The sequence below is a fragment of the Girardinichthys multiradiatus genome, chromosome 8 (assembly GCF_021462225.1).
Source record: "Girardinichthys multiradiatus isolate DD_20200921_A chromosome 8, DD_fGirMul_XY1, whole genome shotgun sequence".
Classification (NCBI taxonomy): Eukaryota; Metazoa; Chordata; class Actinopteri; order Cyprinodontiformes; family Goodeidae; genus Girardinichthys; species Girardinichthys multiradiatus.
This window is the reverse complement of record NC_061801.1, coordinates 31200260-31213552: the sequence shown is the minus strand read 5'-3', so window position 1 is coordinate 31213552 and position 13293 is coordinate 31200260. Positions and strand designations below refer to the sequence as shown.

At 38.2% G+C, this 13293-nt stretch overlaps 1 protein-coding gene across 3 annotated transcripts; it reads left to right on the top strand.

Annotated features, from left to right (window-relative positions):
• The first annotated feature begins 1898 nt into the window (after window positions 1–1898).
• On the top strand, window positions 1899–10187 carry LOC124872021 (progestin and adipoQ receptor family member 3-like). 3 transcript variants are annotated; one of them, XM_047371672.1, is made up of 7 exons: window positions 1899–2857; window positions 3133–3378; window positions 4620–4782; window positions 7582–7737; window positions 7883–8017; window positions 8104–8194; window positions 9945–10187. In XM_047371672.1, exons 2-7 carry the CDS (start codon window positions 3182–3184, stop codon window positions 10085–10087), a joined length of 885 nt encoding a protein of 294 aa, XP_047227628.1. In that variant the 5' UTR covers window positions 1899–2857; window positions 3133–3181; the 3' UTR covers window positions 10088–10187. The 3 variants fall into 3 exon arrangements, with proteins under 3 accessions (XP_047227628.1, XP_047227627.1, XP_047227629.1); XM_047371671.1 differs by having other exon boundaries at window positions 1926–2857; window positions 7820–8017; XM_047371673.1 differs by lacking the exons at window positions 1899–2857; window positions 3133–3378 and adding an exon at window positions 4921–4981 and having other exon boundaries at window positions 4661–4782; window positions 7820–8017.
• The last annotated feature ends 3106 nt before the right edge of the window (window positions 10188–13293 follow it).

Genomic DNA, 13293 nt, shown 5'->3' with positions numbered 1-13293 from the left:
CCTGCCAGCTTCCTGCCAGGATTAGAGAACCTCATCACCATGTCGACCTGACCTAAGTATTTCTTTAAAAAAAAAAAAAAAAATCTGTAGTAAAACTTGTTCAAAACAAAACAAAACAAAACAAAAAAAGAAAGATTTATTGATCCTTATCCCAATTATTACTTATTTTTATGTAAAAGTCAAATATTTGTCATTAGAAGTTTCCATTTGTGTTAAAAATACGATAAAAGTTACAGATAGTGGATAGTCAAAGAAAATATTTAACGCTGGGCAAAACGTTGGAGCTGTGTAAAGATGAGAGAAAAAGAAATAATTTAAACACATAAATTAATAAAACAATAAAATCGTCTTCATTCTCACACTGGAAATTAAGAAAAGTCCAACTTTAAATCTTCTAATGTCCTCTCATCTGGCTGGTGGAAACAGAGGGCTTAAAATCGGTTTGCTATAGTCTCATTCTGTTTTATGCCTGATTAATTCATAGGTCAGAGTTGAATTGTTCAAGAAACAAACAGTGCTCAAATTAATTATTCGTCACATATTTAACTTAGTTAATCATTTCAAAATATATACTTGAAAGTAGTTGAGAAAGCGTAAATGGAAAAATATGGACATGATTTTCAAGTGGACTTTTGTTTTGAAGACATCATCATTCTCTTCCTGTGTCGCTTCTGCTATCCTGACTAAAACAATAACAAAGCCACAAGAGAAAAATACAGAGATGACCAACTGACCTAAAAGTAAAGAATTCGTTTCAAAATTAAATATTCTCTTATGAGACCAAAATTTCTCTCTTCCTACATGAAAACCTTAATAAGATTCCTCTGACTTAAAGATTTAACTGAACATGTTATTCTGTGTGAAATCAACCCAGCACTGACCTACTGGAGGCTTATGTTTTACACGTCTGTCTTATGAATCATCTGCACAATGTGTTTTTATGTAAAATGTTTAAACAAGTGCATCATGATTGTGTAAATCCACTGCTGATGGACCCATAATTGAATAAGCTGTTACAACACCCTTTGGTGTGTCAGTATGGTTGAGAGATCCAGTATCTGATTTCCCAAATGATACATTTCTGTGATCACCATGTCATGGTTCAGAGGTTATGTCATCAACAGGTTGATTAACTCTTAAAAGTTATTCTACGTTGGAGCAGAAAAGATAAGTTCTCAGTCACAAAGTTGCACTCTAGCAGACCTCATCAGGGTGAGATGTTGACTTCATTCCTGTCGGTGCTTTAGTGATGCAGCAGCTTTGTAATTACGGGATTGTGAAGTGTGCAGGGATGCATTGTTGATTCCAAGTTGGTTTTTAGCTGAGCGAGCCAAGTGAATTAAGTCATGACAGCAAACAGCTCATATAATTACAAGGAAAAATGCATTCCCCTCCCTTGAAATGGATGATGTGATCTCTGTTGTATTTGTGGGTCTTGTGTATCTTTTTTAAAAATCTTTAAACAAAACAGTTAAAATGTGATTAAAAAAAAAAAAAATTTATCTGCAAAGTTTGAAAACCAGCAACAAGATGAGTTAGAATATACTGTTTACAGGAAAGACTGACAAGTAGTTTGGCTGATTGGTGAAAACCAGGCCAAACGGCGGTTAATAGTACAAAGAAGAATGAATGGATGCTTGTTGCCACAGCTCAGGGGCAGTTCAGGGCTGCAGGAGGAAAGTTGTTCCAGTTATGTTCTTAGTACTGATCATTTGATTTGATGACACAGCACCAAGGCACAATATTAAATGCCAACTCAAAGAACTTGACTGGACAAACAGGTCCAACAAATAACTAGGTATATAGAATCCAGTTTTAAATAAAATAAATCCAGGTCAATTTAAGTGATTGCAATACAGTGTAATATGATTAGATTCAGAGCCAATTACATACAGTACAATTTAATCTGTGATACAACACAAAGCAGTTATAGGTAATTTAATGCCCAGTGGTGAAAATGATCTGAGTAAGCCTAACCAACTGCATTGTTCACTTTCCAGCAATCCCTCATTCTGAGCAAGTATGTGGCGAAAGTTCCTTTTCAACAGGATGGACAGGGTGGAGACCTAGACAAAAGTAGTGGTCCATGAGTACTTTTAATGTGAAAGAAAAACAAAATGAACACAGAGTATAGGGGTGCAAAAGCTCTGTCAAACACTTTGTTTAGGAAGGAGATAAAGATGAACACAAACACAAAAGGACTGCACAGGAAGTACTTTCTGTGGGAAAGACAAATACAAAAAAGTACACACACTGTTAATAGTAGCAATGTTTATATTAAGGTTATTGTCGGGCAAATAAACACAGTTAAAACTGAAGCACTGAGCCAGCAGTACTTTCAATGGAAAAGGAAAGCATACACATAGTTCATGGTTGTAATAGCTATGAAATAGCTTAGCTAATCAGTAGAACACAGGTAAACAATGAAGCACTGAGTTAGGAGTACTTTCTGTGAGAATATTGTGTCTATGTTTTTAAAAATTGTCTAATTTTAGGAAGTCCCAGTAAAATATTCTAGGTGCCAAACAGAAAAGTTCCATTCAATTTAAATGTAATATATAGTAATCTTATTTTTTCAATGCTTCTCTGTTTTTCTCTTATTTATTTTTGACTTTCAGTAAATGGCTCCAGGTGCAATGTTGTACTCTCACCAGTAGTGGGCAGTAACGCTTACCTTCTACATTCACAATCAAAACAAACAGGTTTGGTGATGCTTCAACTATCTGTACACACTGTATGTTAGCTGACTAAAGAGAGCAAATGTTCTACAATGTGATTCTTAGTTAGCGCCGCGTTAACCTGACAGCCGTCTGGATATGACTAAAATACCCGAACGGGGACAGTCGGACTGATAATGGTGAGCTTCAGGTTATTGTTATACAGGTTTATCTACCTGTTAGCATTAGCATCTAGAGTTAGCCTGCTAGGCGACATCAACAAACCGAGCTGAACAGCTTTGTTTCGCTGGTTTCAGAGGTTATAGTCAGAACCTGAAGTCCTAACATTTAAGGTCTAGTTCATACATAAGTAGTTTTGTTTTGAATTATTGGATAATTTCTTTTTTTTTTTTTTTTTTACACCTGTAACAAATCGATATCTGCTTGAGCAGTGTGTGTTTTATTCCCCCTGCAGCCTTAACTTCCCCAGCTTTCTTTGCTGTGTCCGTGGAGCCCAGAACAAAATGCTGCTGAAGATGCCCCAGAAGCTGCTGAAAACGGCCCACTACATAGAGCTGGGCAGCTACCAGCACTGGCCGGTGCTGGTACCGCACAGAATTCGGCTGTACACCTACGAACAAATCCCCCGCTTCCTCAAAGAAAACCCCTACATCACAGATGGCTACAGGGCCCACCTGACCTCCAAACTTTGCCTGAAGAGGTGAGCAAACATTTTACAGCTGAACAGTTATGGTTCAAACAGGTGCAGTAAGGTAAAATAAGCCATTATTCATCACATGCACAGTTCTGTAGGGTTTATCACTGCCATATCTAAGAGACCTCATTGCCTCCTAGCACCCCTCTTAAAAACATTTTGATTTCTGTTTCCAAGATTAGAATTAAAAAGAAAGGTGTTTGTTTGTAATGCCTTTTGAAAAACCAGTGTCCTGTCTGGAGTCAGGAAAAAGGGACCTTACCTTGATCAATTCAAATGCTAAAAAAAATGTTGGTGTGTTTTTTCCTCATTAATTCAAATTGATGGTATAAAAATTATAAATTTTTCCCCAATCTGTAAATGCGTAAATAAAGAGCAGAGCAAGTTTTTGCATTTGTTTTGAACCACAAATGGGGAAAGTCTTGTAATCTTTCTAAACAGATTATGTCAGACCTCAAAGAAAAACTGCTATCGTATCGTAAAAGTGACCGTATTTTCTCCGTCTTTTCTCCGGTTTGATTTAGTTAAAAGTGGGCAGCTTCAAGAACCGCTGTTCACATCTGGCACTGGAATCAGTTCTCAATAATTTGGTCTACTTGCAAATAAATACAGAGCTGTGTCACACATCTCAGTAGGTCTGCTGTTTCTATAAATTCAGCTTGTTCACATTATCATTTTTTCACATTCCCCTGAAGGCAGGTCAAGCTTTTTATTATGTACCCTTAACGACGGTGTGAGAGAAGAAGAGGAAATCAAACATCCGTTTGCCCTCTCTGAGCCGTCACGTGTTCAAACACAACTTTTCGGTCCACACAGGCTAAGTAGCTGTGTAAACGTAACACACTGCTGGAAAGCTCAGACTCATCATGTTCAAATTTCAGACAAGTTCTGCCCTGTTGTCACCTGGGGACTCTCCTCACACAGATCAATTAGAGAAAAACACTTGGAACTTTTGTTTAAAACATAAGGAAAAAACAGATACTAAAAATTAGGTGTTCATTAAAAATATGTATGGTAACAGATATTATTTTGGCAGCCATGGTCATTTTTTTTACCTAGCAGTTTTTATCCTGTATTTATGTATGTTTTTCTGCCATTTATACATTTTCCTCAAAATTTGCTAATTGCTTTTATGAATTTGGTTCCTCAGGTAATACAGCACATTTTTTAATAGAAGTTAAGTTTATGCTTCTGAAAATATTCTACATGGTGTTTACAGTTATCTTTGTACTTTCTTTTTCCTACAGTATATTTATTCTATCTAATGAGACTGTGAATATCTGGAGCCACCTTCTGGGTTTCCTTCTTTTTTTTTCTCTTGGGGTCAATGACCTTTCCTCAGTATTGCCAGCCACTGGAGCAAACAGAGAGGACTACGTCATCTACGCCATAGGACTCTTCTGCTTCCAGGTAACAGCTGCTTTTGAGCTCGGTCGTAGTTAATTTGTTCAGTCCATCAGAGAGGATTTTCTTTGTATGTCCACCATTGGTGAAATGATTTGTGTCATTGTTTCTCCATTTTTTGGTTTAACGAACTGATTCACGAAGGGTTGCTTTTCCTGCTGCTGGATCAATCAGCTGTACCCACTCTGGTGTGGATTGAATGGAGGTAGAGTGGATTAAAAAACGTTTACACAACCCTGTTGAATGTCAACTGAATTAGGCCATGATAAGTCATTTAAAAACCTGTTCACTTTTAGAACAAATAAATCAAATTTGAGGTAAAATGTAACAAAATAAAAGCACTGCAATAACCTGGAGGCATACGTATGCACACCCTCTAATCAATACTTTGTTGAATCACCTTTTGAAATAACTTCAGCAAGTAGTGGGTGTGCCCTAAATGGGACGACGATCTTTGTTCTTCGTGTGTCTGAATTGGACTCGGGCGGCTTAGGATTCTCACAGTATGATAACCTTGAGTAAAACGTCATGGTGTCATGGTAGCACATTATTTTCATCGTAAATCTAAACAAATAAATATAGCACTCTGGAACTTTTTCTGGTCTTTCATTAAAAGGAGCTTTAACCATGCAAACATTAAGAGAAAAATGCTGTGGTTTTTAATAAGGATGTACAATATACAGGTGTTGGACAATGAAACTGAAACACCTGGTTTTAGACCACAATAATTTATTAGTATGGTGTAGGGCCTCCTTTTGTGGCCAATACAGCATCAATTCGTCTTGGGAATGACATATACAAGTCCTGCACAGTGGTCAGAGGGATTTTAAGCCATTCTTCTTGCAGGATAGTGGCCAGGTCACTACGTGATACTGGTGGAGGAAAACGCTTCCTGACTCGCTCCTCCAAAACACCCCAAAGTGGCTCAATAATATTTAGATCTGGTGACTGTGCAGGCCATGGGAGATGTTCAACTTCACTTTCATGTTCATCAAACCAATCTTTCACCAGTCTTGCTGTATGTATTGGTTCATTGTCATCCTGATACACGGCACCGCTTTCAGGATACAATGTTTGAACCATTGGATGCACATGTTCCTCAAGAATGTTTCGGTAGTCCTTGGCAGTGACGCGCCCATCTAGCACAAGTATTGGGTCAAGGGAATGCCATGATATGGCAGCCCAAACCATCACTGATCCACCCCTATGCTTCACTCTGGGCATGCAACAGTCTGGGTGGTACGCTTCTTTGGGGCTTCTCCACACCGTAACTCTCCCGGATGTGGGGAAAACAGTAAAGGTGGACTCATCAGAGAACAATACATGTTTCACATTGTCCACAGCCCAAGATTTGCGCTCCTTGCACCATTGAAACCGACATTTGGCATTGGCATGAGAGATTAAAGATTTGGCTATAGCAGCCCGGCCGTGTATATTGACCCTGTGGAGCTCCCGATGGACAGTTCTGGTGGAAACAGGAGAGTTGAGGTGCACATTTAATTCTGCTGTGATTTGGGCAGCTGTGGTTTTATGTTTTTTGGATACAAACCGGGTTAGCACCCAAACATCCCTTTCAGACAGCTTCCTCTTGCGTCCACAGTTAATCCTGTTGGATGTGGTTCATCCTTCTTGGTGGTATGCTGACATTACCCTGGATACCGTGGCTCTTGATACATCACAAAGACTTGCTGTCTTGGTCACAGATGCGCCAGCAAGACGTGCACCAACAATTTGTCCTCTTTTGAACTCTGGTATGTCACCCATAATGTTGTGTGCATTTCAATATTTTGAGCAAAACTGTGCTCTTACCCTTTTAATTGAACCTTCACACTCTGCTCTTACTGGTGCAATCAATGAAGACTGGCTACCAGGCTGGTCCAATGTAGCCATGAAACCTCCCACACTAAAATGACAAGTGTTTCAGTTTCATTGTCCAAACCCTGTATCTCCATATCTGAATTTTTTTTTAACATATTGGTATGGGTCCAATAGGTGAAACTGGGCCAATATTAATAACCAATGTTTATTTCCATCTTGTTTGAGTTTCAGGAGAGGGAGGGGTTGGCAATATCAGCGGCATCATTTTTCTCATGGTGGAAAATATTTTAGTAAATATTGGTTATTCACTATAAAAGCAATATTAATATCGGATATCGATATTGGCCCAAATCGTCAGATCTGGACATCCCTAGTTCTAAAACTAGTTCTTCTTTGGTATAGTTTGATACTGGGTGGATTTAGCAGATGCCTTTTCTTCCAAAGACAGCCTTCAGGCCCAACCATGTAGAAGAATGTGTTATGATGATGTGGCACAGAACCAACACTGGGAATCACCAAAAGAACAGTATACCCACAGTAAAACATGGTGGTGGCAGTTCCATGCTATGGGCTTTAACAGGAGTGTGTACACATTCAGTAGTTCATCTTAGTTCAGTTGGCATAAACTACTGAATGTTAGCTGTGTGTTTTTACAATTCCTGTAGAAGCCAGTAAATAAATGAAAAACCTCTGACTTTACTGGTTTAGACTGCTTATATTTTAGATATCATGTGTTTTTCATTCCTACCCCTTAGTGAATTTTGTGGATATTTTTTATCCACTAAATTTTAAGCTTAGATAAATGTACATGTTATTGATGCACAAACTTGTAATAACAACACTAGAAGTGATGTAATTGTTAAAAAGTGAACTATAACCCATTTATCGTTTTCTGAATAATTGAGTAAATTGAAGTTTGAAGCTGGGATTATTAAAAGATAAGCTGCATGTCCTCTGCTAGTGTTTTAGAAATCATTTTCTTTCCAGGTTTGCATGTTGTGTTCAGTGGGATACCACCTGTTCTCGTGCCACCGCTCTGAAAAGACCTGCCGTCGCTGGCTGGCGCTGGATTACGCCGGTATTTCTGTGGGTATTCTGGGCTGTTATGTTCCTGGGATCTTCTACGCTTTCTACTGTAATCCTGTGAGTGTAGAGATATTCACCTATTGAAGACATTGATTCTGCTGAGTTTTACATAGTTTATTTCCTCATTTCCCTCCTCCAGTTTTGGCGACAGGTCTACCTGCTGACAGTGCTCTCCTTGATCCTAGCTATCTTCTGCGCTCAGGTCCACCCTCGATACCTCAGCAATGACTGGAAGGTAGTAAGGATGACGATCTTCTGCTGCGTGGCGGGCATCGGTGTGATCCCTGCCTGCCACTGGATCTGGCTGAGTGAAGGATTTGCCTCTGAGATTGTGCAGGTGAGAAAGGAAAAACAGTGTTGTAGCAAATCAAGCAGCAACAAAAACAGCATTTTAAATGGAAATCTTAAATCCATTTTTTTTAGCTGTTCCTGCCTCGTGTGATTGTAATGTACCTGATAGCTGGATCTGCGTTCCTGTTCTACGCCACCAAAATCCCTGAGCGATATTTTCCTGGTGAGCTTTTCTTGTCTTTCATTTGTCTCTCTGTACTCTGATGTCTCTGTACTCTGATGAGAATTAAGGTCTTTTGAGACCATAAATCATCAAAGATTTAACTGGAAATTGTTAGAAGCACGTTGTCGGTAATTCAGACGCACTGGATTATTAAACTTCACAAATCTGTTGGATTAGTCAAACTTTAATCTAGGTCAGTGTGTTTAGTCAATTAAAATGTGTTTTCAATAAATCACCACTAGATGTCATTGCATTTAAGCTTTTACTTCGTTTCAATTCTTACTAAGGAAACTTCCTATTTCATATTTCCAAAGCCAAAGTGAATGAATAATTTTCTACACAAAGATATTACTGCTATAACATATTCACCACATCGTTAGCTTCATAGCATAAATGCCTAAGTCATATTCGCCAAAATATGAGTTAGGCATTTATGCTATGAGGTTAACAAAATGGTGTGAAGCATTAATAGAACAATGATGAACAATGCAGGAGGGGCTGAGATGTTTGGTTACAGCCAAATAAAATAATGGACAATAGGTTTGGCCTTTTTTACAAGTAGGAATATGCCAGAAATGTTAAAACATGAATATTTAGCATCAGATCTAATTACATACAGTCTCATTCAATCCATGTTATAATGTAATGCAGTTGGATTTAGTGTATATTTGAATTTTAGCATGTTTAAAAAAATAATCCTTTAAAGATACTGATTGCATCCCGAGCAAATATGTCACAAAAGTAGAAAAGAACCACTCCCTTTTTAGCAGGAAGCAACCTTCATCAGAACCAGGCTCAGTAAGAGCAGCCATCTGTTTGGGTTGTGAGGACAGAAAATAAAATAGAGGTGAAAAAACAGATAATAGAAGCCTCTTTTGTTTTGTTTTTGGTTTTTTTTTTGCAAGTAGAATACGTTTTTGTTTCTGAACCGAATATCAAATACAGTCCAGATTCCTTACAAACATTGAAATAGCCCTTTAGTTTGGTGCTGAAAAGGAGAAAGCTAAAAATCTGATGCCATCTTCAGCATCATCTGTGAGCTGTGATTTACATCCATATTTGCTCACAGTGTTTGTGTCATTTATCCTTTTTTAGAAGCTGTGGCTACTGGACTGCTGTTATTAGTGAAACAAATCAATACACTACTTTTTATGGTGCTGTTTGTGTGGTGTGGCTCGCCAGAAACCCAACTCTGTAGAGATCTAGAGTTGAGTGTAGTCAGCAACCTCAATACCATTCAGTAAAATAATTGCCTTTATGTGGTCTTTTTCAATCCTCACTGGTCAGACATCACTAACTGAGACTGAAAACAGCGAACCGATGAATTTGATTTTAATTTGACTTTCCATTATAAGAAAAAGTCTTTCCAATAACAACTCTGATCTGCCGAGTGCCTTGAGATGACTTGCACTGAGCTGGTGCAATATGCACTGAATCAAATTCTAGTGTTTCAGTGGAATAAACCAGCTTTAATTTTGACTCCAATACAGACGGAGTTTATACCATCAGTTTATATCTTAGAAGCATTAAACATTCTCATTTTAGTTGGTCTAAAGATTCAATATTTTCCACATTACACGCCTTTCTAAACTGGAGCCATTTAATATTTCCAGCCTTAATTTATTCATGAATTTTTTTAAGTTGATTTGTTTTTCATATTTCCACTAATGTCCCTTGCATTTTTGCTTTCTCGCCGGAGAGTTTTCCTTTAATCTTAATTCCAGCTTTTAGATCCAGTTTTTCCCTCCAGGTCAGGTGAACTATGTCGGCGCCAGCCACCAGCTGTGGCACGTACTGGTGGTGTTGATGTTTTACTGGTGGCATCAGACGGCCATGCACATCATGGACTTCAGACACAGCCGGCCCTGTCTCGCCCGAACCAGCGGCAGATAAGTGAACCTCGGCTCAACGCATCAAATTGGCATAAACAACCTTCAGCTGTTGCCTCACTGTAAATGCAAGATGCCCATGATGTTGATGCTGACTGATAGATAGTGACAATTACTAAATGCTGACGCAGAGTCTCCTGACAGAGGTATTAGAGAATGAAATGATTGTATCTTGTGTCTTCAGAACAGTGAGCAGAAAAAGAAAAGCAATTCACCATTAGATCAAAGCATGATGCAGAAATGTTCATAGTTTTGTAGAAACAAACTAAGCTGTGATGTTTTTTAACGACATCATATTTTATGGTTTGGTATGTTTGTGTTTAAAAAAAAAAAATCAGGGATTCATTTGAATCGGATATAACTCCCTGCATGAAATCTGCCTTTTGCCTGCATTTTTTAATCTTTCTGTATACTGATATTTTTATAAGAACTTGGGGGGAAAAAATAGCAATTCTTGTTCTTGGTGTTCATAGTGCATAGCAGTATTTTAGCTCTAGATTTTATGTGTAACCGGATACATGTCACTCATTGGATTCTATTTATGTTGTAATTTAAATGCCAGATAGTTACATCTAATCAATGAAACACCGAACTTTAATGTCTTTACCATCTCGTTTTTACCTGCAGTCGTTCTATTCTGCACTGAATCAACTGGAGCTAAATGGATGCATTATAAAACACCAGTGTCAATTATCAGATGCTTAAAAAGTTACTCAGATATTGATTTCCAAGATTGGCACATTCCATGTGGCTTATTGCATATTCCAGATGTTATGTTTTTCTGGTAAAGATGTTAAATAATTTTGCTACTTGTTTGCTTCTGTTGGTTCAAAGAAAAAAAAGAGTCTCAATTCACATAGATTAGGAAATTCTAACATTTTCTCATCCCTCCAGTGTCATTAGGTGGCTATAACATTAATGACAGCCTTTTCCTTTTAGTTATTAACATTTTCACCTATTTGCATGTGAGAGACTTGCAAACAGAGCAGAAAAAGTCTGTTCTGCAAAATAAAACTGCTAAGCAGGCTCCTAGTCAAAATAGAAATTATTAAGATTAGTAGGAAAAAATGGCGGTGCATGTGCACAAACCCATTGATTGTTCAACAGTATTTGGGTTGCAAACCTTTTTTTTGTTGTTTTATTTTGGTGCTTTTGTGTGTCTATCATGTTTTATCTGTGGAACAGTAAATCAGTAGTGATTGCAATACATATAAAAGCATTGCTTTTGTTGATATTGTTATTTTATACTTACACCTACTTTCTCAGGCTAAATCAAGAGCAACAGACTCAATCACAGAGCAGAATGATCACCCTCTCTGTTCTCACTGATAATCAAACCAGCCTTTGATGCTATAGATCCGGTTTATTCTTTTACTTTTGTTTTCATAATGCAGCTGAAACAGAGGAAACAATCACCACAACAATCACACTAAAGCAATCACATAAATTGGACATTATGTGTAGAGTAGACAGACTGACTCAAGCCTAGAAGCAGGGCAGAGTAAAAATGCTGGGTTTACATGGCTCCTCCAGTAAACAAAAGTGTATTTTTTTTTAATTTCCCAATAAAAGATGAGTTTATATTAAGGTTTTTTTAATAGAAATCTTTACCATTGGTCCTCTGTAGATGACATTTCAACTTCACAAAAATTAGCTAAAAACAGAAATATATATGGGGCATTCATGCACCTCCCCATGTTGTTTGTAAAACGTTTTTTTCTGACAAATGTTTTGTCTAGAAATTTTAAAACACAACAATGAACGACCACTCACAGTCTCACACACATTAGCGACCCATCAGGTTATATAATTTGGGCCTTTAAAATATGAAAAAGTTAAATGTATCTTGAGAAATAATTTAATTTACTTTACTGCCTCTAAAATCTTTTAGATTCCTGTTTAAAAAGTGTGTTCATCTTCTTGATGCAGCTTGAATAAAGCCAGTAGAAAATGGAAACTACCTAGATTCATTGTTTTCCTTCTTGAACAAAATGAGACCTGTTATTGTAATAAATGGCATACCTTTTTTTGCACATTTTCAATCCTACATCATTTGCCTTATCTTTGAGTAACTGCACTATATTGTCACTGTTTCTCACAAACTAGAACAAAGTTTTGAAATGTTTTTTTTTTTCTTTTTTTATGTAATATAAAAGAAAATGTGTGCACAATAAAAAGCCCTTACGGCTGCAAACTGCAGCACTATGATGCATTGATAGCTGCCAAAAAAAAAACAAAAAACTATTTCCCCATAAACTGCTTATTTTTACTTGAATGATCTCTTGTGTGTTTGTGTTTCCTTGTGGTCATTTGTGGTAGAATGAAAAAGCACTGACCAATGAGACAAGATTAATATTTGTCTCAGTGCCTCTGTGAAAAGATATTTTTGAACAAATAAAGAGTGTTAAAAACTGAATGGTTTGGGTTTCAGAGCTGTTCTTTTGCCTCAGGCAGATTTGAAATCAGAAAAAATATGAGATAAATCGAGAAAATAAACAATTTGGTTGTGACAACATATATTGTGTGTCTCTATTCTTGAACATCAGAGGGCAGCACTTGCTCAGCTTTCAACTTTTTAAGATATTTGAAGTTATACAGTCAGGCGAGGCATGTGAGGCAGTGCCTCGCCTGTCATCATGAGAAGTAAAATACTAGCAATGATCAGAGAAAATCTGTGTCCATTTGACTGTTCTATAAACTTGTTTTCTGTAGGATTTCAACATTGTTATGGTCAAAATCGCCAAACAAACTCCCAAAAGGGTACGGAGCCCAGGAACTTGTGCAGGAAAAACTATTTCGAACTCGTCGTCTTCCGCTTTATCCGGGACCGGGTTGCGGGGGCAGCAGACTCAGCAGAGACACCCAGACATCCCTGTCCCTAGACATCTCCTCCAGCTCATCCGGGGGGAGCCCAAGGCGTTCCCATGCCAGCCGAGAGACATAGTCCCTCCAGCGTGTCCTGGGCTGTCCCCTGGGCCTCCTCCCGAGGAAGGCGTCCAGGAGGCATCCGGTATAGATGCCCAAGCCACCTCAACTGGCTCCTCTCAATGTGGAGGAGCTGTGGCTCTACTCCGAGCCCCTCCCAGATGGCCGAGCTCCTCACCCTAGCTCATTTCAGCCGCTTGTATCTGGGATCTCGTTCTTTCGGTCATGACCCAAAGTTCATGGCCATAGGTGAGGGTAGGAACGTAGACCGACCGGTAAATCGAG

Excerpts from the sequence above, each read along its gene's own strand:
- LOC124872021 (XM_047371671.1), top strand. The coding sequence starts at position 3,182 with ATGCTGCTGAAGATGCCCCAGAAGCTGCTGAAAACGGCCCACTACATA. Across the intron at positions 3,379-4,619 it reads TCCAAACTTTGCCTGAAGAG|TATATTTATTCTATCTAATG; the intron begins GTGAGCAAACAT and ends TTTTTCCTACAG. Across the intron at positions 4,783-7,581 it reads TAGGACTCTTCTGCTTCCAG|GTTTGCATGTTGTGTTCAGT; the intron begins GTAACAGCTGCT and ends TTTTCTTTCCAG.